Here is a 17,824-nt window from a genome sequence, read left to right on the forward strand (position 1 = left end):
TGTATTATAGATCATCTATTGAAAAATGTCTAATTATGTCAGGTAACTTGTTGTAACAATGTTTATAGGCTCCTTTGCGCTATGGAATTTTATTTTCATCATGCTTCGCAAATCTTATTTGATGTTATTTTTAGTTCCCTTCCTCTCTGTCATTGACATTGATCTGTTTAGCACCAATTACCTATTTTTCAGTGATTGTCATTATAATGTCCAATCTGACACGATGAGTAGCGATCTACACTGTTTCTGTCTTTTTGTTGGAAAATCCTTTTTAATCTATTCTGTTGTAGTGGTTTTTTTTATACATGATAATGAGGTTTAGAATGAAATGTTGCTATCACTTCTACAGGCGAATGTCATTTGCCTTTGAAAAGTCAGCCATGGCGAATAATCGACCGGATGGTGATGGAGAAAACCGCCGTCATTCAGTAGCTGAAGGAGCTACAGAAGATATAGAACCAATTGAACTTGATTATTTAGCTCAGCAAGAAGAAGTGCGACTGCTACCTCTCAAAGAGGACCTTGCTGAATGGCTAAATAAAGTTTTAGGTTTGTTTCGAAAGTCATTGCATTCAGTTTTTTCAAATTGATATTCTGGTGTCGGTTATGAAGATATTACTGTTTTTTTTCTGATATTTCAGGAGTGGAGATAAGCGCGGAAACATTTATGAATGTTTTAGATAATGGAGTTAATGTATGCCAGCTCGCGGAATTAGTTCACAATAAAGCTTTAGAATGGAAAGCATCAAATAAGACCTCCGAGGTATCTATCACAATTCAATGCAAAACCCTTTAAGATAAACTCTCTTACAAAAGCTATGCGATCAAATTGTTCAGTAATTCTTTTTCTAGATTCTTCCGAAAGTCAAAAAGCCTCGATATAAAAGCAATGCAAAGTCAGAGTCATGGTTTGCTCGGGATAATACAGCAAATTTTGTTCGATGGTGCCGGGAATATGGTATTAAAGAAGAATGCCTGTTTGAATCTGATGGATTAGGTATTTATGATCTTTTAGATTCTAAGCATTTGGAATTCGGAAATCAAATAACGATGTCTTTGTTTCAGTAATGCATCGACAGACACGAACTGTTGTACTGTGTTTGTTAGAGTTAGCTAGACTTGCCGCGAAATTTGGAATTGAGCCTCCTAATTTGATCAAATTGGAAACCGAAATCGAACGCGAGGAAAAAGCAATTCAAGAAAACAGACCAATAAGTGCAAAACCACCTAGTTCTGCTGTGAAGAGGGCTAGACCTGCTAATCTAGATGTTGAGGTATATTTACGGGTACTCGAGATATTTTTTTCATGCGTTGACCTTTTACACAATCTATCGATGATGAATTTCAGGTGAAACGACTAGCGAATACTTGTCGTTGTAAAACACGTTTCCCTGTTCATCGTCTATCTGAAGGAAGATATAATATCGGCGGAAAGATCGTTTTTATCAGAGTAAGTCTTCCTATAACCCTTAAAATTTTGCAAATAAATAGATATGTTACTTATCAGTTGCTGCGTAACGTTACTTTCAGATGTTGAAAGGGAAACATTTAATGGTACGCGTTGGTGGAGGTTGGGATACGTTCGATCATTACCTGCAGAGACATGATCCATGTAAGATAAAAGAATTTCAAACTGGGCCGGATCAGAAGTTCCTATACATCAACAGCAAATACAAAGTTTCGTAAGCTGATCAATGAATGACAATACATGTACACACATAAATTACCACGCAAGGTGAATGTGTAAGATATAAAAACTTGATGGTACACAGAATAACGAAAGGATGGAAAATATTTTGTCTGTTCAGCCTAAACTCTACTGCTATAAATGGGCATCGAATCTGCGAAATGTAATCATAGCATGCGAAGCTTACTTTATCTCATTCTTTGCTATAAATAACAGAAATTTGGTCCTTAAGTAAACATTCGTACTTAACACATTCACATCCCAATCCCTATTTGCATTCCACCAAACAGCATATCACTTACGAGTTAAATCTCTGTTTAAGACTAGATAAAATTAATATCCGTAGAAAATTAGTTTCTACCTCAGGGATTGATCAGTTTTTATGTAGCGTAAAGTTTGTGTGTTTTAGAATGTGGGATGTCTCGCTATTCAATACTTTGCTGAAGTAAATGTGCTTTCACTAGGAATTTTATTTCTCTAGGCTTATATGCCATAGTGGAGTAAAGAATATTTTAACGACAGAGGAGGGCTTTGAATATTGATAAATTCACATCAATTAAGTATAAACCATTTTCGAACCTCGCCCCATCAAGAAATAGAGCAGCTAGATATAATGTTATATATTTTAAATATCTTGTTTTGAAAATATTTATATGGATTTGCTCAAACCAATATTGTATTTGAACAACGGTCTAAATTTTTAGTAATACAACTTTTAAGATTATTATATTGTTTTAGTTCAGTACATATCAACGCATTCCCACCTATATTTGTTTTTGCTCATTTTAGACTTATGGATAATAGAGATCATGAGGTATTGTGTTATGTTTGAATTGATCTCGAATATTTGTGCCTGTGATTCTTTGTTAAATCTGCGTGTATAAAATACTTGCATAAAACAATAAATTTTAGCATTTCTAATTAACAGTCATTACTCTTGTGATATAAATAAACTATCATCATTTCTATATGTTTACATCAGAGGAAATGGAAGTATACTGATGTCATCAGACTTGGGGTAAACCAAGATGTTTTTGTGTAAGAGCCTGTCTTATTACACCAATTTATGAGACCTACAGGTTTGACTGTTGTGAAATTATCACAGATCAGACAAACAAGATATATATTTGATATATAATAGTTTGTCTTTATTTTAAGCTAATCTATATACATATTAAAGTGAAATTTAGATAATTAACAAGATACAGATAGCACTATAAAACTGAAACGGTCCTATAGTAGCTAGCCCAGTAAATTAATATTGCCTGTCATGCTACGGTTATTTTTAGATATATGATGTGACATAAATTGCTAGTGGCACAATTCGATTAAAATTGTTTTAAGTAAGAAAGCCAATAATCAGAATTACCAATTATTCAATTATCAAATTCAGAAAAACCATTGAAACATATGAAGAACTTAATCATTTGCTAATGATTTAAATTCCCATCTTCATTTTCATAATCCGACCAGTAATAATCCTTCTCCTCATTAGAATCTTCATCCTCATCATCATCATCTTGTTCGGTTACAGTAAACAATGCTTTACTCGGTTCCGGTAAGTTAACCACATTGGCATACTGATTTCTACGCGCTGGTGTCTGAAATCAATCACCACATATCTACAAGTCAGTACATCGAATGAATAAGTACGTACTGACATCCTAATTCATTTTCAATTCGTACTTACTTTACTCTTATCAGATATTTTGTTATGTCGATTCGTCTTTCTTTCCTTGAGAACTTTGTGAACGTATTCTTCAGCCCACTCCCGGCTAACATTCAGTAAACCAGGACTGTGAAACGCTGGTGTTTTTCGTTCCGAGACCGGGATGAATTTCAGAGCAGGAACAAATGGGGTTCTCTCAACCGTCGGCAATACAGGACTATCGTTATCATCTACTAAACCACTTGTCTAATCAACAAAATAACAAAACATAAAAATACTTATAAACTCAACGCTAACTTTGGAACGCAAATCTATGTATGTTTCAAATATCACTATCCTACTATACAGTTACATACCTTATATGTATTGAGAAGACTCTTCAGAGGCGTTGAATCAAAGAAATCATCTTGATAATCTTCATCTTCTTTCTCAAGAAATTCTCGTAATTGTCGTTTCCGCTTCAATGTACCGCGACCACCCAGTCGCTTTTTGGTGGTCGATTTATCACTGCCTAAATATTGACTTTATATTAATATGCCATTAATTCGTCTTTGTATTTCACATTCACAGGATTGGGATATTAAGATCTTACCCGTAGTAGTGACCCTTTTCACTGGTGGTTTTTTCTTCGCGTGACACATATTAGGGATGTCTTTAAAATGGAATTGCACACATTCATCGGGAGATTTAGTGGCCACGTTCTCAGCCACGTCTTCCCAAAAACTTTGACCCGGAGCTACAGTAGTAATGGCCCTAAAAATAACTCATAATAAGACTAATAGAATTGAAGATGGGAGATATTACAACACTGAACTGCCATCGCTTACTTGTGAAGTCGCTCGATTTCATCCTGCTTCCATGTTACAACTGAACCACCAGGAGATTTCTTTAACAATAATTTAATATGTACAAAAAATAATCTGCTTAAAAATTCTGATAATTTTCTATTGTGAGACTAATACCTACTAGTAATACTGGTTCTTTGGATTGATCTGTTTTTCTACCGTTTTTGCTCTTTTCATTGCCTTTACTCCGGTGACCATCTTGTCCATCTGCTACATTGCTATCATTGAAATTTCCCAATGGTTTCTTCCACTGCTTATTCGACAAATCTTTCTTGCTAGATTTTTCAGCCGCTATTCTAGACACGCGCTCTGAATCTTTATCAATAGTTGTTGTTGACGAGGAAATACTAACGACAGATTCTAGATGTTTTAAACATCCCGGAAATGATTTATCTGATAACCGTATCTTTTTTCTAGCGGGCAACGTTGAGTCTTTATGCAGGTCAGTTGTTTTAGAATTCCCAATAAGATTACTGTCCTCTGATCTACTACTGTCGTCAATCAACTTTTCAGGATTTTTTCCATTGCTCGAAATATTCTTTCTTTTTTTCGTTTTTCGCACGGGAGACTTCTTTGGTTCTGAAGGTGGTTCATCATCTGATTCGGACGTGTTATTTGCAGACCTTTCCCCAGTTGAACTAATGGTATGATTTCTTTTTGAAGAACCAGAATTTCTATTTGATGTTTGTTTATTTGAAGATGGTCTTTGATGCATTTTTTTCGACTTTCTTCTTCCTTCAGTTACCTGGAAATTAATTAATTCAAATATAGTATAGGGTCACTACAGATCAGGATGTAACTAGTTCTAAAGCACTCAATTTAAAATTTTGAGGAAGCGTCTGCATCACTTTCAAATCTCAATAGAGATATGGTAGACTCCTAAATCATTACTGTTAATCTCGCTAAACCATTAATTCAGTTGTTTTGTAAGCAAATTTTTTGCTATACACTACCTTGGGAGTTTAAAAGGAGTTTTGGGCATTTTCCTCAAATAAAAAGAGTTTCAAGTACCTTCCGTCTTAAAGGAGTTTTAAAGGAATCAAGGAGTCATAGGGACTCTATAGTAGCAGTGAAGTATAAAATGAATATACAATGCATGGTATCATGCAACGAAATGAACAGAAAATTACAATATCTCACCTCGGGAGAATCGCACGGAGAGGAGGAACTGACGATCCCAGAATTATTCAGAATTTGTACCGATAAAGTGCGAGGGTGGATGAAAACACGTTCTCCTTCCCAATAGTTTAATATAGGTTTCACAGCCCGACCTGATTTTGTCTTGGGCAACAAACTATACTCAAATCCACCTACAAAAGATATTCAAAACTACTATTTCAGAATTCTGTCAATGCTGACAATTGATTTAACAGTTAAATAGTCATACCAGATTCTTTTCTTTGGGCAAAGCTCTCATCTAGTGCTTTCTTTTGAGACTGAAGTGCTGACTTTTTTTTCTGCGGAACTGAAGAAACGTTGCTTTTCTTTTTTTCCCTAATATACAAAATACAAACTTTATCACGCTACAAGCGCAAAATGAATATAAAATAATGAAAACAACGTGCGAACCATGCTTTGCTTACTTTTTACTTTCTTCAGATTCAAAGTGTTTTGCTAACAAATTCTTCCAATTACTTGGAAAACCATTTTTGAATGAATTGACCGTTTCCGAAGAAAAACCTACAAAGGATTGTAAGTTTTTGAACAATCAATAATAGAAATCTAAGAATCAATTTCTATACTTATTTATGTTTAAGGAAACTAACCATTTTTGATTGATAGAGTTCTGGATATTTTTCCATGAAGTTTATACAAAGATCCATTGCTTGTTTTAACCGTATTACTATCAATACGTGTTACTATATTCGTACTCTTCCAGTAGCTGTTCACCTGGCTTCAAAATATAGAACATGAAATATCAGTTACGTGTATCTCCAAATACACGCACTATACAATAACAGGGTTCCTGCAGATGTTTTTATCCGAAATTCCCTGACATTTCCCTGATCCAAACCTCGAATTCCCTGATCTGACAGTCAAAATCAGGCTTGAATTTTAAGAAGCTACAAGCCTTTTAGAATTCACATCAAAAAAGCTCACAGGGTGGCCATCTTGTGTCATATCGACTATATTGTCCTTATGACAATCATACTTGACTATGTATGAAACATGAAAATTTAATTAATCAAAGCATCTTCACTATATCCCTAGAAAATTTAAAAAATGTGCAAATAATGCTGATTTCAGCTGCTAGTCGGACATCTTGACTAAGATTTAAGGTTCAAGACCAAGAATCTTCAATCTCAGAATTCCCTGATTTCCCTGCAGGGATTTGAAATCCTTAATTCTCTAAAATACGAAAAATGTATACGGGTACACTGTTTAATACCTATTTGTTTGCAGCAAAATACCTTCAACCATAATCGCTTTCATGTTAGGAATAGGACGAATATACCAATCTTTCAGCGTGCGCTCCTTCATCGTTTCTGTAAATAGATAAATTAATCATTGCTTTAGTATCACTTCATACAGATTCTTTCAATATTCGATAAAATTTGACTTCTTATTACCTTTCATCGCATTCTTCGAAGTCTCTCTCTTCTTCCGTTGAGTTTTTTTACGCTCCGACGACGAGTCCGGGATTCGGTATTCGATCTTTTTATCTCGACTACGAGTAGGCCTCGTTCTCATCGAATTCTCTAACGCGGTACTATCATCGCAAACATGATCTTTCTGAGCGCCGTCGCTGGACGTATCGACCGACGTACTTTGAGAATCTTCTAAAATCTTTTTACTGCGACTTCGCGTTATTTTCGGTGAAACGAACAGATTTTCTGAACGCCGCGATTTTTTCGGTAACGGTAACGATGTCTCGATCGGGAATTTCTCTTCGCTTCTGTTTGTTTCGTTCGAATCGACGATAGATTCCGGTTCACGCATCGATTCCGATTGCGTATTGTTCCGATTCGAAGGAGACTTACTCGTATACGGCGTGTTCGCGCCGTGCACCGGATTCGGTCGACGGAAATAACTCGAATTACACATATCGCTATCGTACTGATTCAGCGTCGAATTCCTCATAGTCGATGAATGTATAGGATCGGGATAGATCGACGCATCGTACTGAGATAGATAACTCTGATCTAGGGAAGTCGATCGCGATATCGAGCGATGCGACGTGTGGAATGTAGAAGAATGCGCCGGTCGAGGCTGGGGATGAATCGTGGAGTCGGGTCTAGGAAAATATAAACCGCAGCTCCGATTTAAAACCGGCCCCGTGCTCGGAGGAGACGCCCAACTTCGGTTATTTCGTCTACTCGTCGAAACCGAGCTGATAAATGATGATTCATGAATCGATTCATCGTCTACTGTATCAGTATCTGAAACAAACATGTCATAATTTACATTCTATTCCATCTTTTTACAATACCTCAGTCATAAGGTCCCGGGTCCTATTCTTTTCTGCCTCATCTGTTGTTTGATATCATTTTCTGAATTTAGCTTCACATACTTCTTAATTTGTAAGCCCAAGAGAATATTTTATATACTGATTTATGGCAATAAATCATTATTATCATTATTCATAAAAACTTTTTAATTCTGGAATGAAGTTTACATAATGATGAACCCACAATTTTGATAGAAATATTCAGTAATATAGATACAACCTTTGAAGTCCACACAATGATGAGTCTTTTTAGATTCAAATCATTTGATTCAATAAACATTTGTGGAAATCTTTATGTCACTAGACCTCAAATCAAAGCTCTATGGTCATATTCATGATGAACTTGGCATGGAAAATGGTTATAGGTTTTGTTTAAATACAGGTTTTCAGTTTTCAGAACCAAAGGCAAATTTATCACTTCAAATATTTTGAAGTTATACCCTACCTTGGTGAACGTCGAGGAAATCTGATAATAGGCACTTTCTTGGAGAAATCTCAGAATTGGAATAATTTTCATCATCGATCGAAATTCTCTTAGCTTTAACGCTTAGATCCAATGCAGAACATTGATCAGTGTGAGTACTGTAATCCCACGATCTCACCTAAAAAGAAGAACATAATATTAGAGGCCTAGCTTACCCTTTCAGTGCTGACTAATTAATACCCGAGAGTATTGTATCGTAATTGCAACCAATAAGGCCAAATAAAAAAAATTAGTTGTTTATCGTCCCCGCCCGACCCTACGAAAAATACCCGACCCAATTTTTTTTTTTTTATTGTGTTCTATTTTGGTTCCAATCGAAAATATTTGCCATAGCTACCATTTCATGTCGATTGTAGGACAGTATAGCAGCAAACAAAACGATTTATCGATCGACGAAGTGCCTTCGCTGAATAACAAATTGAAGTCAATATTCGGTTATGGAGCGTACACAGCGTGGATTTCCGGTTGTGGAGCATATTTCGATCGATTTTAAAATCTAAGTTAATAAAGTTCTATGAATTGAATTGTATTTGTATCGCTTGTGGCGCCACACTTCCAGTCGATGGAAAACATGCTTTATTTTATCAATCGTATATCATTTACAACACTCGATCTAAAATAAAAAAATAAAAATGAATACCTCCCGGCCGACCCAAGCTTTTTGAAAAAAAGGACGATAAACAACTAATTTTTTTATTTGGCCTAACGGAGGCCGGTGTGGCCTATGTTGCCTCGTTCTTTCACGAGTCTTTTGCTAATGCTAGGTAACCAATATTCGTTTCAGGGGGATTTCCCGGCTATCAATCTTGTGTTTTTAATTATACGTTCTAGTGATTATACTTCATTCATATTGTTTGGCGTTCCAGAATTTTGCCCAGGCGCGACTCAGACTAGGTCTATTTCAACCTGATTTGAGAGCATTCCGGGTGGCCTAGTAACTCCTGTGGTTAGTTTCACGATCGGATATTTTCACAAACCACATACGTCATAAGGAGGATAGGATGACCATAGAGGATAGATGGAGCAGCTTCATACATACACAATAATAAGATTTTGCGTATTTAAGCTGTTCCAGATATTTACTAATTTGAAAACTTAAAAAATTCCTCCTTGCTGTTCAGTTTGTTATACCTTCGGGGTATGAGAATCTGTCCGAACAACCAAACATAGTGGATTTTCTGTATCAGCACTGCTGTTACTGTAGTAGACGTCCATCTTTCTTCAACCTGAAATAAATACATCCATCCATCCAATTCCAAGACAATTATGGACAAAGGGCAAAGGCTGGTAACTTTGTTGAGGAGCGAGAGCTCGTTCGAACTCTTACTGAGAAATTTCAATAACTTACATCGCTAATTAAATAAAGTTTAGTCTGTCTAATATTGGGATCGGTTGAATTTTTGTTGATTTGACGTTCGAAGCTACCGCGATCGCACTAATTACGGCATAATTTCATCAGTGTTGTCTGTATCGAATGGTTCAGAATCACCTTTAGTTCTCAACTTCAGTTCACTTATCAGGTTCGAGTCCAATCGTGTCCGCCCACCGGCAACTTTGATGCATAATTATTTGGTGTCTGGTGTCTGTAATTCGTTTTGTGTGGCTGCCCAGGGTGGGTTTTTGAATTATTTGATATTTTAGAATACAAAAACTATATGAAATTTTAAAACTGTCTTACTACACTGTGGCCTTGGCAATTAACAGACTGTCCGCTGTAGCGCTGTAGCGTGAGGTGCTGCCACTAAGCTCAACGTTAACGGAATTTTCATACACTAACATAAGTCGACTCTGGCAATCTACTAGGGTTACGGCACAGTCCCATGTCCGAGAAACGCGAATCAATAAATGTGGAGCTGTTTACATGTGTGGGTGTCTCATGAAGATTAATTTCAATTATTACTAATTAAAGAGTGTCTGATCGCGTGAAATTCTCACATTGTTGATAACAATTAATTTAAAGTTAGCCCTTTATCCAATCCAAGTGAGTGAAAATGATTCCCGATACAATAAGACTGACCGTATCATCATCGAACTCAAATTTAAATACAATTTATTGCACCGAGTGCACTCTAGTACCTAGCCGTCGTTCCACAAACAACAGCGAAGAGGGAACCGTAACAACGTCTGTTATTCAGACTATCTTATATTCGAATGTTTTTTTCCAGAACTACTGTTCAGTGTCAAGTATAAATTAAATCTTTCTGTTCAATATCATAGGGGCTCGTATCAGAGTTGTAGGTAATGTAAAAACGATAATCTGTTAATCCAATGTATATAATATACTATATACATTGGATTAACAGATTATCGTTTTTACATTACCTACAACTCTGATACGAGCCCCTATGTTCAATATAGTCGTAGAATCATATATAACTAAATTCATTTTGTTATGTTTAGGTTGGAAGAACAATAATGAAAGATTACAGCCATGGTGGTGTAGCTGGACTTGTGTCAAAAAAGAACAAGAAGAAGAAAAGCGATAAATCGCCAGGGAAGATGAAGATTGAGTCAAACACAGAACTGCAGTCTTTATTCAGCGATGAGAACTTAGTCAAACAAAAGGCTGAACAGAAACAATATGAAATTTCGGTATCAAAGGCTGCTGAAATGAAAGTGAGAAATGAAAGTGATTTGAGTTGCTATTCATTCACTGCCCCTATTGATGTTGTTAGCACCGTTATAAACTTGTATTGTAGAAAGAGAAAAAGAAGAAAAAAGAGAATAAGATAGAAGAGGTCGCAGCGGAAGAAGGATTCTGTCCACCTACAGGATATCAGCACATCAGTTTGCAGCAAAATCAGAAAAAGAAAAAAAGACGTTTTGAATCGACGTAAGAATCCTGGGCAGGCTGGCATGATAGCATTTTCCTAAACTTCTCCTGCCTGACGTACATTATTTATTTTAGTGGTTTAGAAGATGAGGATGGGATGTCAAAGAGGATGCGGCATTATGAAGATGAAATTGGCTCAGAAGCTGCTCGCCGAAGGTTGAAAAATAAAGACAAAACTGTTCAGAAAGTTGATCCATGCACTATATTCGTGGGTAACCTACCCATAAACTATGATAAAAAGGTACGTCGCTGTGTTCCAAAATCTAAAGTCTGGCCTTTCATGTTATATTTTTAGTCAACATTGTTTTCTATTTTTAGGATATTAAAAAGATATTTATGGAATATGGAGCTATCGATAGTTTAAGGATCAGATCTGTGGTAAGTCTGTACGATATGACAGTTATAAGTTGTTGTTCTATGTCAGAGATCATGGATTATTCCATTATTTATCACCTAATATTTGTTAGGTTCCATCAGAAGTAAAGCTTCCAAAGAAAGCTGCCGCAATTACGTAAGTGAATAAGCGATAATAAGTTAATATCTAAATATGCCATTTGTGGTTAAGAAATTTGTATTGTCTTATCTGTAACTGATCACATTTTAGGAAGAATTTCAAGAAGGAATGTACGTCACTTAATGCATTTGTAAAATTCAAGACTGAAGAGTCTGCACAAGAATCGCTGAAAAGGTAACACTTCAGATCTTAATCATACCATATCCTCAGATATCATGAAGTTTTCAGTAGCGAATTCTGTTACATGAATATGTCTTCTTCTAGTAATGGGTTGTTGGTTGATGATCATCACATACGGGTAGATCTTGTTACCAAGGCCAAAGCTGTAAGTGCATATTAACAGTTTCTATCTGCGTACATGTAAATTTGTTGGCTCGACATTTTGAACCAATGATTTGGCTGTTTGTTTCAAATTTCAGTTAGACCACAAACACAGTGTATTTGTAGGAAATTTACCATTAAGTGAGTAAATGTATCAAATCTTTGTGTTGTAAGCTTATGTATTTCTTTTGCTTGATGCAATCAATTTATTATTGGATCTTTACCTTTTCAGCTGCAACAAATGACGAGGTCTGGAATTTCTTTGAAGATTGCGGTACAATTACGAATGTTCGTCTTGTACGTGATAAAACATCAAATTTAGGAAAAGGATTTGGTTTCGTGACATTTGAGGTAATTTTATACCAGTTCGAGTCTTAGGAACTTCTCGGTGATATTTTTCGAGTGACTGGTCTGTTATTTATTGTTTTATAGGATGTCAGCTGTGTTGCATTAGCAATGAAACTGAATGGTGGCGAGTTAAAAGGGCGTAAATTGAGAGTCATGGCATCGGTTAAAAAACAAAAAATAGTAAAGACTGATAAAAAATCTAGAGTACCCATGAATAAGGTCAAAGGAAAACGTGGATCAAGTGCTGTTAGGTCAAAAACAGAGAAACCGAAAAAACAATTTAGTAGACCAAGTAATGCAGCGCGTGGCAGTTTCCATAAACCTAAAGTTATCAATAAGAAGAAAAAAGACGACAAAGCGAAGAAAATGAAGCAGTTCAGAAATAAAAAGAAGTCTCAGAAAACAAAAGGTGGTTCAAATAAAAAAGGAAAGAAGTCATAATGTCAATCTAATTGTTCGAATAAAATAATTCATATTTAAGTCTGATAGTTAGTTCTAAATAATTGAGGAAATTTTCGGCAGCCAGTCTGAATATTCAATGAACAAATTTTGGGACGTAATGATGGAACCCATCTTGAATACCGATTCATTGTTCAATCCTCCTCGTATAGTGTCCAGTCTGTAATTGTAGCGTCATTTATACCATCTATGAAGAAGGGCATTGTCATATGTCGTCCTCAGACTTAGGAAGGGACTGACCTTAGCTGGAGCTGCATCAATGTCTGTCAATGAAGTAAAAACACACAAGTTTAGTGCATCCTACGACTAACATTTTCTAGAAGAGTGCAGTTGACCTTATCAAGAATACTTGCGCTGTAGAAGTTAAAATTATTATCTTTGAGAAAGAAGGCCCGAGGAAAAGATATCAAACGCAATACATTTATTAAATACAATACTTTATTGTTGACCACAATAAACATGGTTTGTTACATACATACATATAAAGGAAACATGCGTAAAAATTACCTACATTCATACTATACACTGTACACACTACAGAATGACTGCAGTACATCTGTCTATCCCTAAAATAGTCAATTACCAGTGAGCTCATATTGACTGAATGATGTTAGTCAAAGATGAATGTTTACACAATCAAAGTACAATTAGTTCTGCAGACGACGACTGCTCAATGAGAATATCCCCATCCTCTCCTCGTATAGAAAATTTTTACAAGGAATCAAAAAAATTGTAACTAAAAAACAAAACTTCATCAAAATTTAGAAGAAAAAAAAACATCTCGCATCACTCTAGATTCATATCCTAAATAATCTAAAAGAGCATTTGGCTTTTAATTTTGTAACAATTTACGTTAATTCACTGATTAAAAAATTCATATGTTAAATTGAATAAATGCTGTTTAACACAAAAATCGTGTGTGATACAATGAAGCAAAGAATAAGATGCACAGGAATCTATCCTTTCAAACAATATAACCGACAGGTCTGCATTATAGGAAACTGGCCTCGTAATAAACCTGTAAATAGTTCAAAGCAAAACATTTATATACAGAACGCCCAGTACCACGCTAAGTATTGTAGCTGTCGAAACAAGCTATCAACTTAGCTGCCTTATTCAACACATCATACCAAGAAGGCAGGAGACAACAGTGATCAGTCTTGAGGTTCAACCTCAACTACGCAAACATAATCATCATTACTATCCGTATGTACTGATATAACGAGATAGAAGTGCAGTCGGGTTTCATTCAAATAATCAATTGTACAATAATCAAGGGTTTTTATTTAACAAACATGCACTGTTTTTACCTGTTATTGGTCAACACTAAAACACAATATTTTATTTACACAGTGATGATGAGCTGTACTTGTAGTACATGGAAATAAACATAAAGTCTCTTTCTTGAATAAATATCCAGTATTTTCGTGAATGAATTTGTTAAATAGTTTTGAACACACAATGACTCGTCGATGAAGAATGAATGATGAATTCCGATGTAAGAATGATGATCCATTATGTTTCTACGGGAGTTTTTTTATCCTCGTCAATATTTGATTCGTCACCAGCAGCAGCAGCAGTAGCGTCTTTACTATCAGTTTTTGATGAACTATCGTTTAATTTCGCATCCTTTTCTTCCATTTCTTCATCTTCTTCCTCGTCTTCGTTATCAGAGGTTCCTAGAAAATATGAGGTAACCGTTATCAGAAATACTATAACCCACAGATTTGACGAGTATAGGCTTAACCAAAAATTCATAGTTCTAACTGATACAAAGAAAGATAATCCAAACATTCTTCGAAGAATTCTTCCAAATCCAAAATACAGTTGACGAAACCAAGTTGTCAAATTACTAACCATGACCTATGTATGAAATGTAACTTATCCATGATTAAACTAAATATTTGCATGGAACATACCTTTCATTTTAGTCGGGGCTGCTGATCGTTTAGGTCGAGATGGTTTCATTTCGTCTAAATGCTTTTTCTGATTTTTTCCTCCTTTCTTTACGGGAGTTTCCTCTTCGCTTTCACCCTCATCGTCATCTTCTTCAGCATTTTCTTCGTAGTCAGAATCACCGGGATGACCGAACTCTTTAAAATGGGCAGGATTTTTTCTGCAATTGTAACACCCATCAGTAAATACCTCGGGATAGGGGAAAAAAAGCCATAGCATGAGAAAATGTTGATATTAGACTAAACTTACCTAAAACATTTTTTACCGTATTGACAGGATTTTCTCGGGCCGTCGTCGTCCTCATTTTCGGACGCTGAATCGGAATCTTGCTGTTGTTTTTTCGCGGCGACTTCAGCAGCTTTCGCAGCAGCGCGACGTTTACTCGGTCGTGGAATATAATCATCGAAATCTTCGTCGTCTAATTCACTATCGCTGTATCGTTTTTTACCCTTCACTGCTCGACCCGGTGGTTTACGACTAGGCGTTACTACCGCTTTTGGCCTTCCCTGTTGGAAAATACCCGATCAATCAATCTATCGGTATGAAGAAAACCTGATACCAAGTGCTAAATTGTCCCCTTATCTTTACCAGCACAGTCTTGACATTGTTTCTTTAACATTCCATGCGATTTTTGAATTACAGCAGACCCTGCTTTATCAGGATTAGTCTAACCCCTGAACTGTTCATTGTAGCTACCCCTTTGTTCATGTGTTCAATTACTTTGGCGAATTTTGAACTTTTTGTCATCTTTCAAAACAAGGATTTATGTGTTTAAAATCTAATACAGACACCATTTGATTGCACAATCCAAATGAAGCGGGTCTTAAGTACTCTGGAATTGAATATGTCAAAAACACTGAAGTACTGAATGATGACATTACCCTTCGTCTACTTGTATCTTTAGTCGGTGTTTTGCCTCCCTTTTTGCCGCCTTTCTTGGTCGTCGGTTTTTCCCAGTCACTGGCTGAATCTTCATCCATCACAAAATCACTGTCGTCGTCGTCATCTCCCTTTTTATTCGACGGAGCTTCGTAATCTTCGTCTGATTCACTCATTTTTTGTTCTTCATCGCTTACGTAATCATCTCCTAAATCACAATTCAATTCAATCATTAATACACTTAATTAATTAATTCTTAAGTCAAGACGGATATTTTCGTACGTACCATATTTCGGTTTATTTTGAGACGCTTTTCGCCCTGGTAAACGTCGAGGTGGACTATCATCATCACTCTCCTCTTCATTGTCGCTTTCATCTTTTCTTTTTCGACCTTTCACAGCGCCAGCTTTTGGACGACCTCGTCCTTTGCCTTTAGTTTTTGTCGCGCTATCATCGTCATCGCTGACATCGTGGTCCTTCGTACGAGAAGTGGGCGCTTTACGAACTTTCTTTTGTGGTATCACCTCCTCCTCTTCATCTTCAATATCATCATCACCTTCTTCCTCCTCTTCGCTTTCTTCTTTCTTTTTATCTGAAATTTCATCGACTCACGGTACATTATCAACACGTCCAAACAGCAGAGGTTTAGAAATTGATCCAATGCCTCTTTCTTATAATTCATGATTTAGTTCGATATTCCCAATTAAATAAAGTGAATTAGAAATTCAGTTTACATTTCTTCGAGTTAACCCACCTTTTTTAGCATCTGTCTTGCCTTTTTTCGCTGGACCAGAACCTCCCATCCAATCAGGGAGCTTACGTTTCTTATCCAAAGGAAGGGCAACTTCTTTTTCAGTATTTTTAGCAGCCTATGAATGATTACATATCATGAATAAGTGGTTAGATCATCAATCTTAACAGCGTAGCTTAAGTTTTTGATAATTCACGTCTATGCCAAATACTGACTTCATTTGTTTCTTCAATGCCATCATCTTTATCTTTATTCGATTTATCCGGTTGTTTCGCAGCTTGCTTGACGTCTAAATTGGGAAGAGTGACATCACTTTTATCAGAATTACTAGCAGTCTCCTCAGCATCTGGTAAATTTATACAGCATAATTTAATTTAAAAAAAAATACACACGCTATCTATATTCATACCCGAAACTTGCAGATTACCTTTCGTTTTTTTATCTTTCATGTGGCCATTCTCTTGTGTACCATCCACTTCCCTATAAACAAAAACAAAACTTTCAATACTCCCTTCAACACTATAATATTCACGCAAGCTAGTGATGACAGGACATACTTCTTCTCTGTGTTCGTATAAACTACTTTGAAGAAATATTGATCCGGTAATAATCCAAAAACATCTCCGTCGCATAAATCGATAGGTACATTGATTGGCAATGTTACTTGGTCACTGGTGTTTCCTAATTTACGGAAATAACAAGGGTTCGTATGAATCTGAAAAATTGAGCAAATAGAAACAAATTTATACAAATATACAAATTTATAGAATTTTTTATATCAAACGCAACCAAGATGATCACAGGCACTTACCGGTGTTAATTTCAATTTTCCACCTTCCTCCACTTCAAGACAAGCATGTTGTCGTGACACTTTCTTATCAGGAACCTGTAAATATCATTGTATCCTTGACTTGTTGTCATTAAACTATTTCAAGTGAATCAGAGATACAACAAATACTCACTCTAAGATAGGGTCCTCTCCCGATAGTCGTTTTACCGAGAGAAACATTAATTGGTTGATCAACACCATCAAGCGGCTTCAGTTGTACCCCAGACATTTTCAATTTATAGGGCTGAAACGGTATTGAAAATTAACTTATGTTCGGCCTATAGCTATTACTACACTTTCAAATTATCTCCTCTCAAGGTTCCTACACTTCTTGTAGTAGCTTAAACATGGTATTGGTGTATAGAAATGTGACTTGGTGTAGTGTAGGTAGTTTTCAATTGCTTTTCCTACCGCCGGTTGAAAACCACTAAAACAGGAGGGTGGGAGGTGTTTTTTACTGGAATTGACTTCTTCCCCCAAACATAGGGCTAACAACATACAATAGGAATAAGAAAGAGCCCCACAAAGCGGCAGAAATAACTGGTAGCGCCCCCTATCCGTACCCTATTCCCGATCTGATGATCGTAGTTCACAATCTAAAACGAGTTATTTTGCACATAAGCCGAGAACTAACAATAAATCGTATCTACCTTCAGATAGACAAATTAACGATCAATTCAATCACTCGCAAATTTTGCAGCTGAAAGAATTCAGATACAGAATATTTGGAATTTCTTCGTGAAATTTTTCTAAATCGAAGACAAAACCTAAGACGCCATTACGCCGTCTCGTTAGAGTAGC

The 17,824-nt window shown here is 36.1% G+C and overlaps 4 protein-coding genes across 8 annotated transcripts; 2 read left to right on the forward strand and 2 right to left on the reverse strand.

Annotated features, from left to right (window-relative positions):
• The first annotated feature begins 316 nt into the window (after positions 1–316).
• On the forward strand, positions 317–2,559 carry LOC141911566 (growth arrest-specific protein 2-like). The gene is made up of 6 exons (XM_074802556.1): positions 317–549; positions 642–763; positions 853–997; positions 1,066–1,274; positions 1,349–1,450; positions 1,531–2,559. Exons 1-6 carry the CDS (start codon positions 324–326, stop codon positions 1,684–1,686), a joined length of 960 nt encoding a protein of 319 aa, XP_074658657.1. The 5' UTR covers positions 317–323; the 3' UTR covers positions 1,687–2,559.
• Positions 2,560–2,923: 364 nt separating this feature from the next.
• On the reverse strand, positions 2,924–9,616 carry LOC141915122 (uncharacterized). Its single transcript, XM_074806537.1, has 15 exons — positions 9,482–9,616; positions 9,265–9,359; positions 8,095–8,251; positions 6,772–7,581; positions 6,591–6,687; positions 5,968–6,095; positions 5,785–5,881; positions 5,589–5,695; positions 5,342–5,511; positions 4,323–4,946; positions 4,184–4,242; positions 3,949–4,109; positions 3,713–3,867; positions 3,378–3,602; positions 2,924–3,288 (listed from the first exon to the last, which is right to left on the reverse strand). The coding sequence occupies exons 2-15, from the start codon at positions 9,346–9,348 to the stop codon at positions 3,118–3,120; spliced, it is 3,045 nt and encodes a 1,014-aa protein (XP_074662638.1). The 5' UTR covers positions 9,349–9,359; positions 9,482–9,616; the 3' UTR covers positions 2,924–3,117.
• Positions 9,617–9,948: 332 nt separating this feature from the next.
• LOC141911173 (uncharacterized) lies at positions 9,949–12,612 on the forward strand. Of its 3 annotated transcripts, none has more exons than XM_074802153.1 (11): positions 9,949–9,998; positions 10,534–10,749; positions 10,833–10,966; positions 11,042–11,207; positions 11,285–11,344; positions 11,434–11,477; positions 11,571–11,654; positions 11,745–11,805; positions 11,900–11,942; positions 12,034–12,152; positions 12,234–12,612. In XM_074802153.1, exons 1-11 carry the CDS (start codon positions 9,954–9,956, stop codon positions 12,588–12,590), a joined length of 1,329 nt encoding a protein of 442 aa, XP_074658254.1. In that variant the 5' UTR covers positions 9,949–9,953; the 3' UTR covers positions 12,591–12,612. The 3 variants fall into 3 exon arrangements, with proteins under 3 accessions (XP_074658254.1, XP_074658269.1, XP_074658262.1); XM_074802168.1 differs by having other exon boundaries at positions 9,985–10,114; XM_074802161.1 differs by lacking the exon at positions 9,949–9,998 and adding an exon at positions 10,144–10,317.
• A 449-nt stretch (positions 12,613–13,061) lies between these two features.
• LOC141915121 (uncharacterized) lies at positions 13,062–17,812 on the reverse strand. Of its 3 annotated transcripts, none has more exons than XM_074806533.1 (12): positions 17,674–17,812; positions 17,157–17,267; positions 17,006–17,080; positions 16,752–16,909; positions 16,622–16,674; positions 16,410–16,483; positions 16,198–16,312; positions 15,730–16,035; positions 15,446–15,651; positions 14,814–15,070; positions 14,528–14,724; positions 13,062–14,287 (listed from the first exon to the last, which is right to left on the reverse strand). In XM_074806533.1, exons 2-12 carry the CDS (start codon positions 17,250–17,252, stop codon positions 14,124–14,126), a joined length of 1,701 nt encoding a protein of 566 aa, XP_074662634.1. In that variant the 5' UTR covers positions 17,253–17,267; positions 17,674–17,812; the 3' UTR covers positions 13,062–14,123. The 3 variants fall into 3 exon arrangements, with proteins under 3 accessions (XP_074662634.1, XP_074662633.1, XP_074662635.1); XM_074806532.1 differs by having other exon boundaries at positions 16,410–16,540; XM_074806534.1 differs by lacking the exons at positions 17,157–17,267; positions 17,674–17,812 and having other exon boundaries at positions 16,410–16,540; positions 16,752–16,875.
• Between the last annotated feature and the right edge of the window lie 12 nt (positions 17,813–17,824).

The sequence above is a fragment of the Tubulanus polymorphus genome, chromosome 1, assembly GCF_964204645.1.
Source record: "Tubulanus polymorphus chromosome 1, tnTubPoly1.2, whole genome shotgun sequence".
NCBI lineage: Eukaryota > Metazoa > Nemertea > Palaeonemertea > Tubulaniformes > Tubulanidae > Tubulanus > Tubulanus polymorphus.